The sequence below is a fragment of the Artemia sp. Qi Xiang Cuo genome, chromosome 16 (assembly GCF_049724085.1).
Source record: "Artemia sp. Qi Xiang Cuo chromosome 16, ASM4972408v1, whole genome shotgun sequence".
In the NCBI taxonomy this organism is placed as follows: Eukaryota; Metazoa; Arthropoda; class Branchiopoda; order Anostraca; family Artemiidae; genus Artemia; species Artemia sp. Qi Xiang Cuo.
The window spans coordinates 2,240,387-2,259,711 of record NC_142809.1 but is presented as its reverse complement, the minus strand read 5'-3'; the positions used below and the strand labels follow the sequence as shown (position 1 = coordinate 2,259,711).

Sequence of the window (19,325 nt, the reverse complement as noted above, 5' to 3'; positions counted from 1 at the left end):
ATATATATATATATATATATATATATATATATATATATATATATATATATATATATATATATATATATATATATATATATATATATATATATATATGTATAAATCTTTTGTAACAAGTTTTTTTGTGTGTCTGGTTTCGTTATCTTTGGTGCTATAGAGTTAAAAACAAGTTTCTAATTTTAAAGTAAGTTGTCTTGAAATTTTTGTGATCTGGATTCAAAAATGTGACCAAATTCTGTCTCGCCCCTACATTTGATTGGAATTGTTCGAAAACGTCTCATCGATGGCACTCCGTAGTCGTAAAACTAATATTTATAAAACTAGGTTGACATCAACGTTTGTAATTGGGGAGATAATTTTTTATTTTGTTTTGATCGAAAGCATCTCCTTACCTTAAATCACCTTAAGTTCCATAATGCAGACTTAGAAAGATGAATCCTTGTGGTACACCTGTCAGTGTTGACTTTACAGTTTGGTTGAGGGCTCTGTGGTATCCCAGTTTGAGGGCCCTTTAGACGTCACTCCTTCCGCTCCCAGTTCTTGTCCTAACCTCGCCTGATTGAATGACTCCAGTTTTTGAGATTTGATGGTCTCATTGCTTAAGGAGGTCCAAAGCGGAGCAACACGGTTGGGGTCGAAATGCTAGCGCTCTCTGCTTGTTAATTGTCTAGCTTTCCTTATAACTAGATTTAATGTGGTGTTTCTTACACTATAGGTAATAAAAACTGTTTCGTGTCATGGAACGGGTATTACTAACAAGTAGAACTAAATAAGTAAAATAGATTATATCACTAGCGCCATAAAATTATTGTGGTGAAGAATCGAATTAAAAAGTATGGACAGCACTATGACCGGAATGTTAGATGCTATTTGCAATTCTCTTTTGGAGCCTGACTTGAGTTTCCAGCCTAATGAGCTTTCGTTGGTTCTTGTTCAACCACCACAAGAGTAAGTATACTACATTTTGATTTTAGATGGCCGACCTAGGTATTGCCAAATTGATTCAAGAGAGTTTTAAATCATTGATTATGGCGAGAAAAGAGGAGGGGGGAGTGTTAGATGTCCGTAACATAAGAGTGTTAGATGGTGGGAGGAGGGGGGAGTTTTAGATGTCCGACCTAGATATTGGCAAATTCATTCAAGAAGGTTTTAAATCATTGATTGTGGTGAAGAAAGAGGAGGGAGGAGGGGGAAGATCGAATAATTGTAACCACAAGGCGATGCTGCACTGATTTTACTACTAATTTTTTAGAAAATTCTTGGAACTTCAAGAGGTTTTAACTGCTTGTCCCTAGCTTACCAAGGGTTTTGTTTTACATTTCAGTGGCGGATCTAAACAAATGTTTTGATTTTTTTGTGATTGTATTTTGTTGTTTATATTTTATAGATGGTCACTCCATGGAGCAAGTAACCGCATGAAACTAACATCATGGAAATTTAACAAAAAAAAATTTACATTGCCAGTTGTTGTGTACTAGTCCAATGAGTAAAAATACTAAGATCTTTTAAGGGTTTGACATGGAGAATGTGTTGGAAATACATTTAAACACATGATTAGTCAAGCTTGTTTCTCAGTGAAATATATTAATTGTTCAGTGCTTGAAATGTTAAGTACAGTTTACTTAACATTTTGTTATTATCAGTAATTTATAGAATTTCTATTGACGTACGACTTAGTAAATAAGTTTGACTCTAACATATCAAACAATTTGAAAGTAGAGTTAACCGTGTTGCCATCTGAATGACCAATTTAGTTTCCAAATTTGATCTCTATTTGACTCGTTGGAGAGTGTTGTATGTTTCGTTGATTCTTAGATGTGAACACCCCGAAAAAAAAAACAATAGAAAGGTATAGTTCACAGCTTTAACAGAGCGAGCTGCCAGTTATAAAACCTGGCTGAGGAGTCACTGTTAATTCACGAAGTCACTGAGGAGTCACTGTTAATTTACTGAATCCCTGTGGAGTCACTGTTAGTTTACTGAGTCACTGAGGAGTCACCGTTAGTATACTGAGTAACTGAAGAGTCACTGTTATTTTAATGAGTCCCCGAGGAGTCACTGTTAATTTACTGAGTCACTGAGGAGTCACTGTTAATTTATTAAGTCACTGAGGAGTCACTGTTAATTTACTGAAAAAGAAGTTTAAGCCGTTTAAAACAGAAGGTTGATCACAGGCATGCTTCAGCGGGTGCTAATTCACGAAAATGTGAGGTAGCCAAGCATTTGTTTTTCATTAAACAAAATAAAGATACAAAAAAAAAATAATTTTCAAAATATAAAGGTGATCAATTTTTGTTTCTGATTTTTTCAATGAAAATGCCTAACAATATTACTCAAAATATAGGGATATAGGGAAAAAATATTGGGATAATATCAAAATAAGGGGCAATAAAATTTAGGGGTACCTCTACCCTTGAATTGGTGCCCCTGGCTCGCTTTTCGCTTTAATGATAGAAACTAAATGTTATTGTTGAATCCTACTTTAAATAAGGTCCAACATACCTTGTTGTTCTAAAGCTGAGGGAAAGAGGGGAAAGCTTGTTAGGCAATCAAAATCTTGCAAGCATTTTTCAATCGGTATGAGGAGGGCCCCCACTGGCACCCCTCAGCCTGTGTCATGTTCCATTCTATTGGATAAATTGATTAAGTACGAAAATGTGTAATTTAGCATATAGAGGGGGAGATCCAGCATTTGGAAAGTATTCGGAATTGGTTTAGATAAAAGAACTACGGCTTTTAATAGATAAATGCACAAATTTGTAAAGTTCTAGAAATTAATATTAAAAAGCACTAGTCCGAGTTTGTTACACCGCATTTGAGAGTTGGGGTTTGTGTCATTCCTTCAAAAAATGATTTGAAGTTCGAATCGGCTTTTCTAAGAACCCAACAGCTGGAGTCACTGACGAGACCCTTGGAGTCAGGGTTGGCACTGATAATTTTAAACTCCACAGCCCTAATATAAAAATTTCAAAAACGTTGTTGTTATTATACTTGTGATCTGGAATTAAATGGTTCTTATCGCGTTTTGACATTTTGTTTTTGTGCTCTATATATTTGAATTACTATTTTGATTTGTAAATCGTTTTTTTTTATATATAGTTTTTATGTGCCTTTTATCTAGAAAACACCTTTCTGTTCTTTTGTTCTATTTTGAGATTACATTTGTGTTTTAGTTAAAGATGATATTACATAGCAGTATATCCCTTTTTTGTTTCAACCTCTTAGGAAAAGTCTTAATTTATAAAAATGTGCCTTCCCTTAGGGACTGAGGTGGGATCCATTTTCAGGAGAGATCCAATCATTTGGGGAAGCGTTAAAATTGCGTGAGAGGTCTTTCTGTAATTCATCCAGTATAAAATCAATATAATTATGTAAATTTACAGTTTGTCAGATTTTGGGGGAGGTCTGAACCTCCAAACCCTCTTTTTGTCGTGCCACTTCCGCTTTTACATTAATTTACATTCGATTATGTTATTTGCAATCAAAAACTGTTAATTAAAATTTGTTTTATTCATAGAGCTTGAAATATGTGTAGCCTACTTTTTTCTCTCTCTCTCTTTCTCTCTATCTCTCTCTCGTTCTCAGTCTCCCTCCCCCTCTCTCACTGTCTCATTCCCTTTCTGTTTCTTTCCGTCTCTTCTTTCATTTCTTTCTCTCTCTCTCTCTCTCCGCTTTCTCTCTCTCTCTCTCCCTCTCTCTCTCTCTCTCTCTCTCTCCCGCTTTCTCTGTAACTCTCTCTATCTCTCTCTCCTGCTCTCTCTTTCTACCTATATCTCATTTTATCTCTCTCTCAAAGTATTTTATGGTTTAAGCTGTTGAATGGATTGGTCAGAATTTGAATCCTCAGAAAACGTATGTAAAATCAATGATAGGCTTTGAAACATTGATCGAAGTACACAGCGTAACTTTAAAATAAGTTGTTGTTTTTCTTACTCAAATTGTAGTTCGTATTTTTGTTGTTGACAGAATTATAGCAGATATTCTTATAGCGGATGAAATTAATTTGAAATTTGAAAGTGCCCCAACATATCTAAAACAGTCATATTCAACATATCCATAACATATCAACATATCTAAAACCCCAACATATCTAAAACAGTGTATTCACGAACTAAGATATAGTCCTTGGATGGACCCAGGTATTTAATTAGTTTATGAAAGGGCTCTAAAAATAATTTTTCCCCGCTTTTAGTAATAGTTAACCCGATCCACATGCCTTTGTTTATTTATTTTATATAAATGTATATATATATATATATATATATATATATATATATATATATATATATTTCATAAAAAATATTTTTTATTATTTTATAAGTTTATTTTATTTATTTTATATATTTATTATTTTTTAATATTTATTTTTATAGAAATTTAAATACTATATATATATATATATATATATATATATATATATATATATATATATATATATATATATATATATATATATATATATATATATTTTATTATTGAAATGCCAACATATCTAAAACATTGTTTTCACGAACTAAGATATAGTCCTTGGAGGGACCCAGGTATTTAAGTAGTTTGTGAAAGGGCTCTAGAAATATTTTCTATCCCACTTTTAGTAATAGCTAACCCAACCCACAAGACTTTGTTTGTATTTATTGTTCTAATTTTTTGCTGGTATTTATTATTAGTATTATTATAATATTATTATCATATAAACTTTGCCTCAGAAGTGTTTACTGATCTAAATGTAGCCTCAAATAGTGTTTAGTGTTTTTCTTCAAGAAGAAGTAAAAAATGATCAAATTATTTTCAGTTTTATATAAGAGATGGACAATTGTGCTAAAGATAATGTTTACGACGTAACAAAACTTCTAAAAAGAAACAAATTTTTTCTCTGTTTTTTTTTTCGGGGGGAGGAGGGGGAAGTTATTATAACCAAAGTCAAGTGGTTAAGTTTTTCATGTAACTTTTGGGGTATTTCATACCCAAGATAAAAGAAAGAACTGAGGCACATGGATTTTGCTTATTATTGCCTCCAATGAAGATAAGATGTTTTGGAGTTCTTGAGAATTGTTCAAACATAACTAATTATGAAGAGATATGATTGTATAAATGGTTATAATAAAAACGATTAAACAGTTAATTATACTAAATGAGTTTTAATACAATATAAAAATTTTACTTTAAAAATTAAAAACTATAAATAAATATACTTAAATACTTCTAATGTTAGTATAAAGTGAACACTGAATTTTTAAATTTGTCAAAAATATCCTTGTTTAATGGCTAAAATATTATTCATTGTTCTTGTTATTAGATATTTTTATTAACCAATTGTTATTTTTCAATTATTTTATTTAATAAAGGACGTAGATAATTTCGGAGACCACACTGCCTTTCCGTGACGATAAAATAAAAGTTCAAAATAGGGATAAAATCCTTTTTAATAGACAGTGTACAGAAAATTCACAAAAAATATCAGATATTTCGGTCACATATACACTGACCGTCATCAGTGATAAAACTAAACTAAAACAATTGAAAACAAAAGTTTATATACGAAATCAAATAAAACGATATATTGTTTAAATCTCTAATTCTTTTCAAAGCAAAGGCGGAAGTCTTCTGCCTTTCGTATTCCGCCTTTCTGATTTCGTATATAAACTTTTGTTTTCAATTGTTTTAGTTTAGTTTTACTACTGATGACGGTCACTGTATATGTGACCGATATATCTGGTATTTTTTGTGAATTTCTATACACTGTCTATTAAAAAGGATTTTATCCCTATTTTGAACTTTTATTTTAATAAAGGAAGTTTTGTTCTTATTTAACTCCTTTTCTTGGGAAGTATCCGTGTTAAAATTAGTTACATAATTTATTTTTTTACTATTTTATCGACTTAGTACAACTTTTAGACGACTGTAAAGAATACCTTTTTTGGTATTTTTGTTGAAAATACCTTGTTTTTTTTATTTCCATTGAAAAAACAACAAAATAATCAATTCCCTAGACTTTGGAAAAATGCATTACCCCACCCCCTCCCTACATTTTAACGAATGGAAGTCCCTGATAAGGTGTAGGTGTGTAAATCAATGTTAGGGCGTAAAACCTGTGCTAGACAGGTGACAAAGCTGGGTGAACCAGTGACAGAGCTTGTGACCCCTTGACCTCAGGGAAGCATATTGATACCTCATCTTCCAGTTAAATGTACCATATTGACACCTTCACGTCCTTGGCTTCCACGCACCCAAAGGATTCAGCGTTCAGTCTTTGTAAACTGTTTCGCATGCAGACAATGGTCCCGCGTAGCGCAGGTACTGATCTTCTGATTCTCTGATTTTGGCCAGGAGTACAGTGCGTGATTGGGGGCAAATCATCCGAAATCAATTCAGTTCTTGTAGTCCTGTTTTAGTTTAGCTGATGGTAGGCTAAACTAACTAATTTAATCAACTTCATTGTAGGTTAAACAAGCAATAACAAATATTTCTATGATGATTGACCAGTAGAATCAAAATAGATACGCGTATTTATTTTTGTTTTCCTCGGTTTCCTGTATTATGGAGTTGTCAAGTGAAGGAGAAGGGCTCAGTCATGCACAGCCGAAATCTACTAATGTTTGAGTATACATATTTAATATACATGTTATACTAATATTTAATATGCATATTAAATAAAATAATTTATTTGTTAAAAAAATTATCCATTAGATGATTATACTAAATTATTTTTAATGTAATTTACATATTATATTATAATTTCGAGGAGTTAAATAAGAAACAAAACTTCCTTTATTAAAGGAAATAATTAAAAAATAACAATTGGTTAATAAAAATATCTAATAACAAGAACTACGAATAATATTTTAGCCACTAAAAAAAGGACATTTTTGACGAATTTAAAAATTTAAAGTGTTCTCTTTGTGCCAACATTAGAAATATTTAAGTATATTTATTTATAGTTTTTAATTTTTAAAGTAAAATTTTTATATTGTATTAAAACTCATTTAGTATAATTATTATATGAATAATTTTTATTATTTTATTTAATATGTATAGTAAACATTTCACTTAGCCCTTCTTCTTAGGAATCATTATTAGTCTTATAATTTTGTATATTAAATAAAAGATATTCCAGTAATACTTTGTATATTTAAATTATCGTAATATTAGTAATAATTATTTTAAAATAGCAGAAGAACCCATTTAGTGCTCTTTTTCTGTCAGAAAGCCTGATTCGTGGTGTTTTTTGTGGCCCTTGCTTTGCTCTGGCAAGATCGTAAGCAACTCGAGCTTTCAGCGCTCACAAATGGCAGCTGGCCCAAATGAGTCACATCATGTATCGCAATTTGATTACGTCATAGTGTTACGTCATAAAATCTCACTTCCCTCCACATTGTGCTTTTATTCTACAATAAGATAATAATTCTCTAAATACAGTAATCATTTTTTTTAAATTATTTAAACCAGGGTTTTTTCCCACGATGAATACTATATATAAATAGAATATTATTATTATTTTATTTTCCATTGAAGGATTAATACTTTTTGTACTTTAATATTTTAAATCTATGCTTAAGAAAGAAGAAAAACTATAACGTGTGCTTGTCTGTTAGGACACGATAATCGTTTTTACCCCCCCTTCCCTCAAACAACATTATGAGTGCCCTTTACAAAAAGTGCCCTTTGGCGCCTTTTACAAAAACTTTCCTCGAAGTATTAAATCCATCTCAAGCCTTGTGACAAAAAGGGGTGGCTCATTAGTATATAAAATTCGCCATCTTTTAGTGATACCTACCTGCATGCAATTTCTATGCTAAGCAGCCCTTGCTTTCATTCAGGTTTGCAGAAGAAAATAAATAAAAATCATACCCTTTGGTGATAATCAGAAAAACACTGACACTTTTAAGTCAGTGTCAAGTTAAGTTGTATCTTTGGAGACGTGTCAGATACCCGTTGTACATCACCACTGATTGTTTTCAGACTGTGATTCGCTGAGAGTTATCGACACTACCAATTATACAAAGTAAAATTTTGTATTACAAATTCCCTGCCAAACTCGACTCAAATGAATCCTCCCTGCTCAAATAATCAACCATAATGGAAATATTTCCACCAGATTTATTGTTAATTTTATTTAAAACTTGGAATGCATCTTTGTTTATTTTCATTAGTTGTTGGTGTTCTCAACTTCATCAGGTTCAGCCTCTGAGGGGTTCGCAGATACGTAAATAAGGATTTGTTTCAAGGAGGTAAAAGCTCAAACAAAGCGGAAAATAAGGGATTATATAGAAAATATTAGAAACTGTATAAGCAATTATAATAATTTGGAGGTTTGTTGGGTCTGATCTCCTTCGCGTTCTCAAATTATATATGACCCGTTAAAACTAAAGTCGATTGTTTTTTTTATCCGGGTCGTGACTCTATTTACTTAAAGCAGTTGTGCTTAACCTTGTTGGAGGTTCTGGCCCCCACCAGCTTCATCTGCACATAAGCCGAACCCTTCTTAATTAGAGAAGTAAAACGCAACTTTTTCCAAATTTAAAACAAAGGTATATATTTATATAAACATGTACAAAATAAATATTTTCACACAAAGGTAATAATAAATATTTACTATTTACTGAAATTCAGTGTAACTTCTACTGTTGGCTTTCAGAGACCCGTTCATAAATGTGTGGCTCTGGTTCGACAAGGACACCGCTTCCGTTAGGCTTGCAACAAAGTCTGTTCTTTTTCTTTGTTTTTATGTCAAGCATCCTCAAAAGGATTGCTTGCTAAGATATGTTGTAACAAACGGTAAGTAACACACCAGAACTTTCATAGCTATAACAGGAAACGTTACCATTTGTCGGCACCAAAATGATGAAAGCGTTCTTGTTCTGAAGAGTTGCTGTTGAACCTACATTTGCTGCATTTCAATTATTTATTTAACGGATTCATCATTGATATGTGTTGTCAAAACACTAAACAGGAACAGGAGCGTTTTTTTTGTGGGGGGGGGGGGGGGGCCCCCCCCCCCAATATCTTGCAGAAAAAAATTATCATATATCCTATTCTCCTTGACTATCCGGATATGTACCCTTCTTACAATTGAGAATAAAAGACGTGAAAATATTGTGTTGTCCATCGGCTTTCACAAGCGCAGCAAAACCAGATTTCCTTCCCTGCTTGGCTGCAACAATTGTCTTTGAAGAAGTCCTCCACAAGTTTCTTCACATCGGCTGCCTTAGTTGAAGTTGTAAGTGGTTTACGAAATAAAAAATCTTCCTTTATAATGTCGTCTTTCCCATGGTGCATGAATACTGCAAGCTGGCTTAGGTAGGAAGCGTATGTGATCTCGTCGAGCTGAAGGCTAAGTTTCAATGGGGTTGAGATCAGATCACATCCTCTATTCTGTTGGTTGTGACATAATTTGAAAGGAGAATTTGGGATAACTTAACTTCGACAATTTTTCTCAGCATGATATTCTCCAACTTTAACACAACTGGTTTTATGAGTATTTCACCAGCGGCGTATGGTTTACCCTGCTTTGCATCAGGTAAGGAACTTCGTACGATGTTTTGAGGATCGGTTAGTTGATGCGCACAATGCTGGGAACAGGCAGAGTAGCCTTTTCATCAAATCTTGCTCTCTTCACCTTGAACTCAGCGACAGTTGTGTTTCTATATTTTCCGTCTCCTTGTGACTCAAGGAAGTTTTCTTTTAGTTTTGCTGGTACCAAACTAGAATGTTCAACTTGAAATTGCAAATCATTAAGGTAGGACGATGGCTCCTATAATGTTGTATTAAACATGTGAATCCATATTGTACATATTCGTCCGACCATTCGATTTTTGCTCGACATAGCTAATAAGAAGGGATTAAAATATTGGGATAGGAAACTGTACTGTCACGACAGTTGAAATTCAACTACTGGGCGTAAAAATTCCCTGCAGCACAGATAGGCCAAGCGATGTTGCGTAATTCCTTGCTGCCAATAATAGATAACTGCTGCCAATGCTGGGCCAGTCATCACGAATCATACGCGTTGGCTGTTTGATTTGACAAATGTCAAAAAATGAATGTTTAAATTATTATAAAACTCGGTTGTTGAGAAACAAGATTGTTGAGGAATTATTACTTAAAGCGATACATCTATATTTATCCTTTCTTTCTATTCACTACGATACCCGATTCCGAGGCGCTAAGGAGGGTCTATTTTCACCTCACTTAACCCGTGAGAATGATTCAGCAAACCCTTGAGATTCGATTGACCCCGGGTCAAGAACCACTGATCTTAAGCCTAGAAGGCAAATTACAAATTTAGGCGAACCTTTTAAGAGATTTAAATTTATCGAAATTCTGTGATGGCGATGCTCAGGAAAACAGATTAAGTAAGGTAGATAAATAATCCTGCATTCGATGGATACTGATTGGATCGTTATTTGAAAAAGGCCATTTTACTAGGAAAATATATAGATTGAAACAAATTGGGTATAAATATTCGATGATATATCTCATCCATACTCCCTCCTCCCCCCCCCCCCCCGAAGAACCAAAAATTTAAAGTTAGGAGAATTAAAAGTTTGAATTTCCTATAAAGCATCCAGGGTTGCTCCAGCCCAGGTTAAAATTTCTGGGAGGCCCCAGCCCCCAATCCCAGTTAAAAAAAAAACACGAGAATTGAAAGAATTAGCGTAGTGATTGGCCTCCACAGAAGGAAACCCTATAAATTTCTGAAACATAATTAAAAAAATTCTAAAACACTTATTTATTTCCTTCCTAAAAGTGTTTCACTTTATTTTACCAGCATCTTCCCCCCTAATGGTCAAATATAGCCCAAACAACATATTCTCCATGAATTTTCCCGTCGTTTGATTTCGTTGACGTTGCTTTTTTGCCGTTAAATGTATTTGAGGAAAAGAATTACATATTGAAAAAGCATGGAGAATATATAACCTGAGCTATATAATTGACTGCTAGGGAGGGGGGGATGGTAAAGAAAAGTGAAACGCTTTTAGGAATGGTATAAGTAGGTATTTTAGAACTTTTAAAAGTAGTTTTCAGAATTTTACAGTATTTTCTTCTGAGGAGTCCAATCACTACAGTAGTACCGAAATGAAAAATTGTGTATTTAATACAGTCTCTAAAGAGCATAAGCTCATTTTATAAACAGAAATACTACTATGCTATCTATTTTATTTATAAGTTGCTATCTTGATTTTAGATGCCCTTGGGTCCCGAAATTTGTAAACTGCTTCCCTGATTCTGGATCTCTAAGAGTACCAGCCCGGGTATCGAAGACTGATTCCAGTACTTGCTTGTACGTGTAGCAGAACGCAAGCCCCATCAGCCCTCCCTGGCGCCTAGAAGCTGACAGATTTTCTTTTACCTAGTGGATCTATTTTTGGTCACGAGTATGACAAACTGTAACGAAGACAATTCCCATCCTCATCCATTTCGGTGAAAGCCACTTAAGGACTCGAGACTGGAATTCATTGAGGTCAGCCAGGGTTTGCGCTGATTCTCTGGGCGTTTTTTTTTTTTTTTCAAGAGTGCAGGCGCACGTAGTCTAGTGATTCTAAGGAGCTGATATGGCTAAAAATTTTCTAAATATATATATTTACTAGTTAAGGTCTGTTGAGGCTTTTGTTTCTAGAAACCTTAATAAACCGTTTGAAGCATGCACAATTTCAGGTATTATCATCAAACAAAGAGTGATTATAATAAATTTTCACTTTCAATGTAGGTATGTCTAGCCTGGTAATAATTTCAAAGTAACATAAAATAAATAATCTACTTATATTTTGAATTCTACGCCTAGAGTACTACGGTAGTAAATACAGAAACAAGACTTATGTTAATAACTTATGTTCTACGTTTATATATTCTACGCCTTGAGGACTGCGATAGTAAATACAGAAACAAGACTTTTGTTAATAATTTATGTTCTACGTTAATATGTTCTACGCCTTGAGGACTGCGATAGTAAATACAGAAACAAGACTTATGTTAATAACTTATGTTCTACGTTAATATGTTCTACGCCTTGAGGACTGCGATAGTAAATACAGAAACAAGACTTGTGTTAATAACTTATGTTCTGCGTTAATATGTTCTACGCCTTGAGAACTGCGATAGTATATACAGAAACAAGAATTATGTCAATGACTTATGTTCTAAGTTAATACATTCTACGCCTTGAGGACTGCGATAGTAAATACAGAAACAAGACTTATGTTAATAACTTATGTTCTACGTTAATACATTCTACGCCTTGAGGACTGCGATAGTAAATACAGAAACAAGACTTATGTTAATAACTTATGTTCTACGTTAATATGTTCTACGCCTTGAGGACTGCGATAGTATATACAGAAACAAGACTTATGTTAATAACTTATGTTCTACGTTAATACATTCTACGCCTTGAGGACTGCGATAGTAAATACAGAAACAAGACTTATGTTATCTTATATTTGAAAATCTTTACATCCTTCAATACTATTCATCATCGTAGTTAAAGCAAACGAAGAAGAAAAAGGCAGTTCCCATAAGCATTTCATATTTAAAGAACATTCAAAATTTAACATATACCTTCAACATAATTAAAATCTTATATTTTACTCGAAGAGCACCGGTGTCAATAATCCTAAACACACTCCCATCAAAATACCGATCACCGAGATAGGTTTGGAACACAGTACATATCAGTTATATGAGGAAATATCGTAAATTTAATTAGTCCGTTGAACTAAAACTAGATACTGCAAAATATTAATAATTTTTAATAAAGCATGTAGCTATCCATACTGATTCTTTGAAGAAGAAAAATTATTGATTTTTATAAGAAAAATATTTTATTTTTAAAACAGAATTATTATTTAAATTAAAAAAAAAAGTGAAAAGCAAAACTTCAAAACAAAGTGTTAAGAAAATATATTTCAGGAGAAAATTATCTACTATTATTTAAGAAAACTGAATATCGTTGCTGTAGAGTTGCGCAGCTAAAGGTCGTAACGAACGTTTTACACTCTTGGAATAATGTCAATAAACAATTTGCTAAACTGTTCTTAAAAAAGAGGGTATGTATGTTCAATCATACATATCATACATGTTCAATCACATATATTAAATGATACATATGCTCATGAACAACGTATATTCAATCATACTTTGATCCTCCTGATCTAAGAGGTACGGTAGAAAAGTAAAAAGACTGGAAACACTGAAAGCTATTTGGAAACGTTACGCTGATGTTCTTGAAAGAGCACGTGGGTAGGTACCCGCCCATAAATGAGTACAATTTTCAACTTCTTCTGTTAACTGTTAGATTTCTGTGACCGCTATTAGCGAAGCTGTTTTGGTTGTTTGGCATGCAACATGGAACAACAGAATTTAAAGCAACGCTATGCTGTTGAATTTTCTGTTAAGCTTAGAGAATGGGAAAAAATGCCGTTTGACAAGTTAAAACAGTTCTATGGGACATTCTTTATCCCAATCTCAAATTTTTCGCTGGTACAAATTCGTTTTTGAATGCCAGAAAATACGCTGAAGATGAACACCGTGCAGGGAGGTCTTCAAATTCGAAAGCAGATGAAACATCTTGCGTATCAACACTCTTGTGAGATCAGACTGTCCCCAATTTAACACTAATAATGTAGAGTGAACAACAAAATTTTATGAGATTTGCCGTTCATCAAATTTTGACTGAACATTTAAACAGAATGCTACCGAAAAATCTCACAATTCAGCAGGAGATAAAAACAAGTTGAAAAAAACTTGTCGAAAAAACAAGTGCCCTCATCTGCTTTACAGAATCAAGAATGAGCATGATTTCGTGTGATCTCCGATGATGAGTCATGGATTTTTAAATACGATCCTGAGACAAAGAACCAAAGCTAGAAGGGGTTCACTCCAAACTCTCCTCGACTACAGAAAGCTTGAAAGAGAAAATTAAACATCAATTCAAAGCTGATGTGTTTTTTGACAAAAGGGGAGTCGCCTACGAAGAACTTGTTCCTCCAGAAAAAAACTACCCTGGACAAACTGTCCTTTTTATATAAAAAAAACGTATCCAGGAGGTACAAAAAGGGTCATCCGCGTGAGAAGAGACATTGCACATAAATGGATGGTCCATCGTAAAAGCCCTTCATGTTTCTCTGCCTTCCCCATAGGAGATTTTTTTACCTCTAAAGGCATGCCTTTGATTCCCCGGCCCACCTATTCACCTGACCTCATTCCATGTTACTTTCTATTTTCCCTAAACCGAAAAATGCTCTCAGACGAGGTCGTTTCAGGACTTTAGAAAATATCCAAAAGGATGTTATGAAAATGCTAAAGACCACAGCAATTGAAGAATTTCAGCACTGCATCTTAATTGGTGTGTAGATTTCCAAGAGAAGGACTTTGAAGGAGGTGACACTGACGCTTACAAAATCTTTTTTAAACAAAAATTTGGATAAAAAATCATTATCATTGCTTTTCTGCCACATCTCGTACATTGCTTCGCTGATCCTCCCTTTGAGACTAGCTTAGTAAACATTTTATTGGCATTATCTCAGAGATTTTGAATTTCAGATACGACAACTGAATGTAATAGTAACGATATTTATATTGAAAAACGTCTAGATTCGGCTAAGAGTCTACCATACTATCATAAGTCACAATTGGCCTTGATAACTTCAACAATATTCTAGAAGACATTATTAAATTCTATTGAGTTTCTTGAGTTTCTCCTTCAGCCGAATTGCCGCTAAAAAAAAAGAACCTTCTCCAACCAGATCTCAATATCTAAATCAAAAGACGTCTAAAGTTGACTTGGAATAAAAATACTATAAATCCGTTTGTGAGATTAAAAGAGAAACTATGAAAACGATCAATAATAGACACAAAGAACATACTTTAAATTTTAAAAACTTCCCCTTTAAATACTTTAAATTTTAAATTTTAAAAACTAGGGGAAAATTCAGTACCTAGTTTACACCTGTCTGAATTCTGACCGCCATATTAAAAAAGGAGACATGTACCATCCTTTGTCAAAAATAGCTGTTCTAAAAAAAATAATTGGTCTTGAAAATCTATTGGTGCAGTCGGAATCCCCGAATAGTTTTTCGCTACAAATATTATCCATGGTTTATACATAATAAAATAAGTATAGAGAACTAAGGCTAATAAACTGTTTAAAAAATAAGTCGTCAAGTTGTTAAAAACAAATCGTTTTTGACCAAAAAACAATCAATATTGTTCTTTGGGATGGATTAGCGTAGTTTGAATGCACGTTGTTTTTGTCGTTACAGAAATTAACTAGAGTTTTTAAGTAAGGAATTAACTAAGGTGAATAAGCCTGTGGAACTTAGTTTTTGTTTTGTCCTCATTTTCATTAAGACAGTCGCATTGTTTCAATTCTTACGATATTTCAAAACCACCTGAATATTACTAAAAATTACAAATTTAAACTAAAAACTAAAATTATGAGAAAAAAGTACAACATGCATAAAAATAGATCAGTACAAAATAAAGTCAAGTTTAAATCACGAGGTTTCACTGGCTTAAATTACACGTCCATACGATGTATGGACGACACTTAAATTACACCATAAGACCCTTAAATTACACGTCCATACGACGTATGGACGACGCTTAAATTACAGCATACGACGCTGAAATTACACGTCCATACGAACCTTTGTAGTCTTGGGAATAAGTCTCGGCAGTGCAGTAATTTATAAATCAGCAGTAGTATTTCAAAAGGCTGTAAGTTGCAAAAAGTAAATTTTGCAGTATAAGCTTGTAGTCGTGCACATTTTCAAGAGTGACGCATCAGAAAAGAGAATTTTGCAGGAAGAAGGAAAAATATTTTGTGTGCTTATATTCCATTATTAGTACAGATTTTTAAGTTTACCTAGGTCAAATGTGTGGTCGTTCAAAACTAAGACAAGCTTTTGAAGTTTATCTTGTTGGAGTGTGTCGTCTTTCAAAACAAAATAAATTTTTGAAGTTTACCTAGGTGGAATGCATTGTATTTTGTAACAAAGATATTTTTTTAAGTTTACCAAGGTGAAATGTGTGGTCATTCAAAACAAAGACAAATTTTTAAAGTTTATCTTGGTGGAAAGTGAGGTTTTTCAAAATAAAGATAAAGTTTTGAAGTTTATCTAGGTGGAATGTATGGTCATTCAAAACGGAGACAAATTTTGAAGTTTATCTTGGAGGAATACGTCGTCTTTTAAAACAAAGATGAATTTTTGAAATTTACCTGGGTGCATGGTATTTAAAAAAAAGACAAATTTTTAAAGTTTATATTGGTGGAATGTTTGGTATTTCAAAACAAAGATAATGTTTTGAAGTTTACCTAGGTAAATGTGTTGTTATTCAAAAGGGAGACAAATTTTAAAGTTTATTTTGGTGGAATGCGTGATCTTTTAAAACAAAAATTTCTGATGTTTACCTAGGTGGAATGTGGGGTGTTTCACAACAAAGATAATTTTTTTAAGTTTACCTAAGTGGAATATGTGGGTTTTTTTTAAACAAAGATAAATTTTTTAATTTTATTTTGGTGGAATGTATGCTTTTTAAAAAAAAGATACATTTTGATGTTTACATAGGTGGAAAGCGTGGTAATTCCAAACGAAGACAAATAATCTTAAGTTAACTTTAGTGGAACGTGAGATCATTAAAACGAAGACAAATTTTTGAAGTTTGTCTTTGTGGAATGTATGTTTTTTCAAAACAAAGACAATTTTTTGAAGTCTACCTTGGTCGAAGTGCGGGCTTTCAAGACAGCACAGAATTTTTTTTTTTTTTTTTTTTTTTTTAACACAACCAAAGGATTGAGTTACATTTTCCCTGTCTTAAAGTATTAACCACTCGAAAGCTCGTTTTTGTACCTTGCGTCAACCTTGAAAATATACGATGTACGATATACGATATACGAATATACGAATATACAAATATACGAATATACGATGCATCAACACAATCAGGGTACTTCCGGCAGACAGCGAAAACCTCACACCTCTATTTTGTTAAGAACAGACAGGAGAGCGGAATTTTTTTTTTCAAAATTAAGTAAAACGTTTAAGACAGAAAACTTTCTGGGATTAATAGATGGAACCCTGCGAGGTCCATCCATAAGTATAGGAACAATATTAGAAGCCGTGTTTTAAAACAAAGTTAAATTTTTACGACACAAGTACAAAATTATAACGACCCAACTACATGTTTTATGTATAAACAAATCGGAGGTTTGAAGTGAGCCGCGGCCTCTGACCCAAGAAGTGAGTTTGGGGGTTTGGATAGTGTCATCACCTAGTTTCTGCTTTTTAATATCATACCAGTTTTGTCCAAAAAACGAGTAGAAATGGCCTAAAACTTAAAATACTGACGAAGCCAGACGTAAACAAACGTCTTTACGTTTTTAAGTAAAGACGTAAAACGTAAAAAAACGAAGCCAAACTCTTGGTTGTTTTCCTATTTTTTTATTTTACCCTTCTGAATATATAGCCTATTTTCCGGTTAACGGGGAGATCTGACCCGAAATTTTGCAAAATCAGGCCTCTTTAGATTTTCCAGTTTTATGAGCCTAATACAGTAATTCGTAGATTGTCACTGGCTGCATATTACATTTATGTAATACAGAAATGTATTAAAGTAATTATTTTTAATAAAAATACAGATACGAGGTGCTCGCTATCCAATGACTATATGAACCTTCTAGAAACCATTTCCAATTTTCACATTTTTGAAGTTTTAGCATAATATAATGATTATAAACTTTACTCTTTCATAGGGATTTTCTCTAATAAGAAGAATAATATCAGAAATTTAAACCAGGATTTTCTTATTGAGTTTCGAGTTATTTTTTTCATTGGGATTTTCTCTAACAATAAGAATAATATCATAAATTAAATCCGGAATCTTTTAATTCTGATTTTCATTTTAGAAAATTTTATTCTTTAATTTACTTAATTTTGTTTATTAATTACTAGCAGTTTTGGAATTTTAACACGTGCATCACAACTGGAAAATATATAAGAACTGTAAACCAAATCATGATTTAAAGTTGAAACTATGGCAATGAATAAATGCACAATGTATGCACAACATATGCACAATCTTGAAACATACAACAAGCCTATGAAAGAATTTAGGAATATAGAACTCACACAGATATTTGGGCACATATTAAAAAATATAAATTCAACCTATGGAGTCTAGGCTATTTGAGGAGCCTCTCTTACTAACTGGGGGTAAACTGACGAGAGAATGTGTTCCAAAGAGTTTGTACCATCCGATCACCAAACTACTCAACACTAAATCGTCAAGCATAATTTGAGCTACTCCCATAAACACTTTCTTGCCCTCTATTCGACCATAGTCACCCCAAACAGTTACCTAGAAAAAAAAAAAAATCATATTTAATGCCGATGGCTGATGCACAAAGTGGAAAGTTACATAATCTTGACAGATACAGTGGGCCTATGAAAGAATGTAGGAACATAGAATTAGACTGAAAACTGGGTACAAGTTAAAAATAAACATAAACTGACTCTATAAAGTTTAGGCCACTGGGGAGCGTCTCTTATAAAATAGGTGTTAAAAACTGCTATAAAGAACTTGCAACCCCTACCACCAAATTACTCAACACGAAATCGTCAAGCTCAATTTGAATTACTGCCATAAACGCTAGTCTGCCTTCTGTTAGACCATACGTGACCACATTTGACTATAGAAATAAAATGAGAACTGATATTAAATATGCAGCTAGGCATGGCCACAAGACTTTTTAATGTCGGCATGATTTTAAAAAGGCAAGGTTATTTGTCTTTCCAAAAATAAGTAATAACATGCTATTCGTCAGTACTAAAATTTGTAAACTGACAATAATACCAATGGTCATAATTTATTTTAACCTATTCTGCAATAAATGTAAATGGATAATAAAAAAGGAACAACAAAACTGAAAATAATCACTAATAAACTAGCACCCAACTGAGAACTAGCATCCTGACTGATCTTTGCTTACACAAATGTTGGGGCAGGCGTGCCATCAGGGAAAGGGATGCAAAGCGCCAAAGCCCACATAGGCTGATGGTATCCCTTTGATGAGCCCTGATCAATAACAGGTCATTACTATTTTGTTGTCATAATGAATCTCAACAAGCATTGTTATTGTTAATAAATCATTATATCATTAAAATGATTTAAACACATGTCTATTGCAGTAACAAAAAGAAAGACTTCTTTTTCTTTTGAAATTATTCTTCTACTATCAAATTTGTCAGACTCGCTTTTGTTATTTCTAATTTTTTTTTCAGATATCAACAAATAACCGGTTAACAACAAGTAGATGAGGATGGCTGAGT

At 33.1% G+C, this 19,325-nt stretch overlaps 1 protein-coding gene across 1 annotated transcript in view; it reads right to left on the bottom strand.

Moving 5' to 3' along the window:
• Nucleotides 1-12,430: 12,430 nt before the first annotated feature.
• Nucleotides 12,431-19,325, bottom strand: part of Rim (Rab3 interacting molecule) — a 555,972-nt gene continuing 549,077 nt past the window's right edge. Inside the window, exon 23 of the mRNA XM_089102610.1 lies at nucleotides 12,431-18,354. Coding sequence (XP_088958736.1) covers nucleotides 18,160-18,354 — 195 coding nt within the window. The 3' untranslated portion in view covers nucleotides 12,431-18,159. The remainder of the gene's footprint in view (nucleotides 18,355-19,325) is intronic.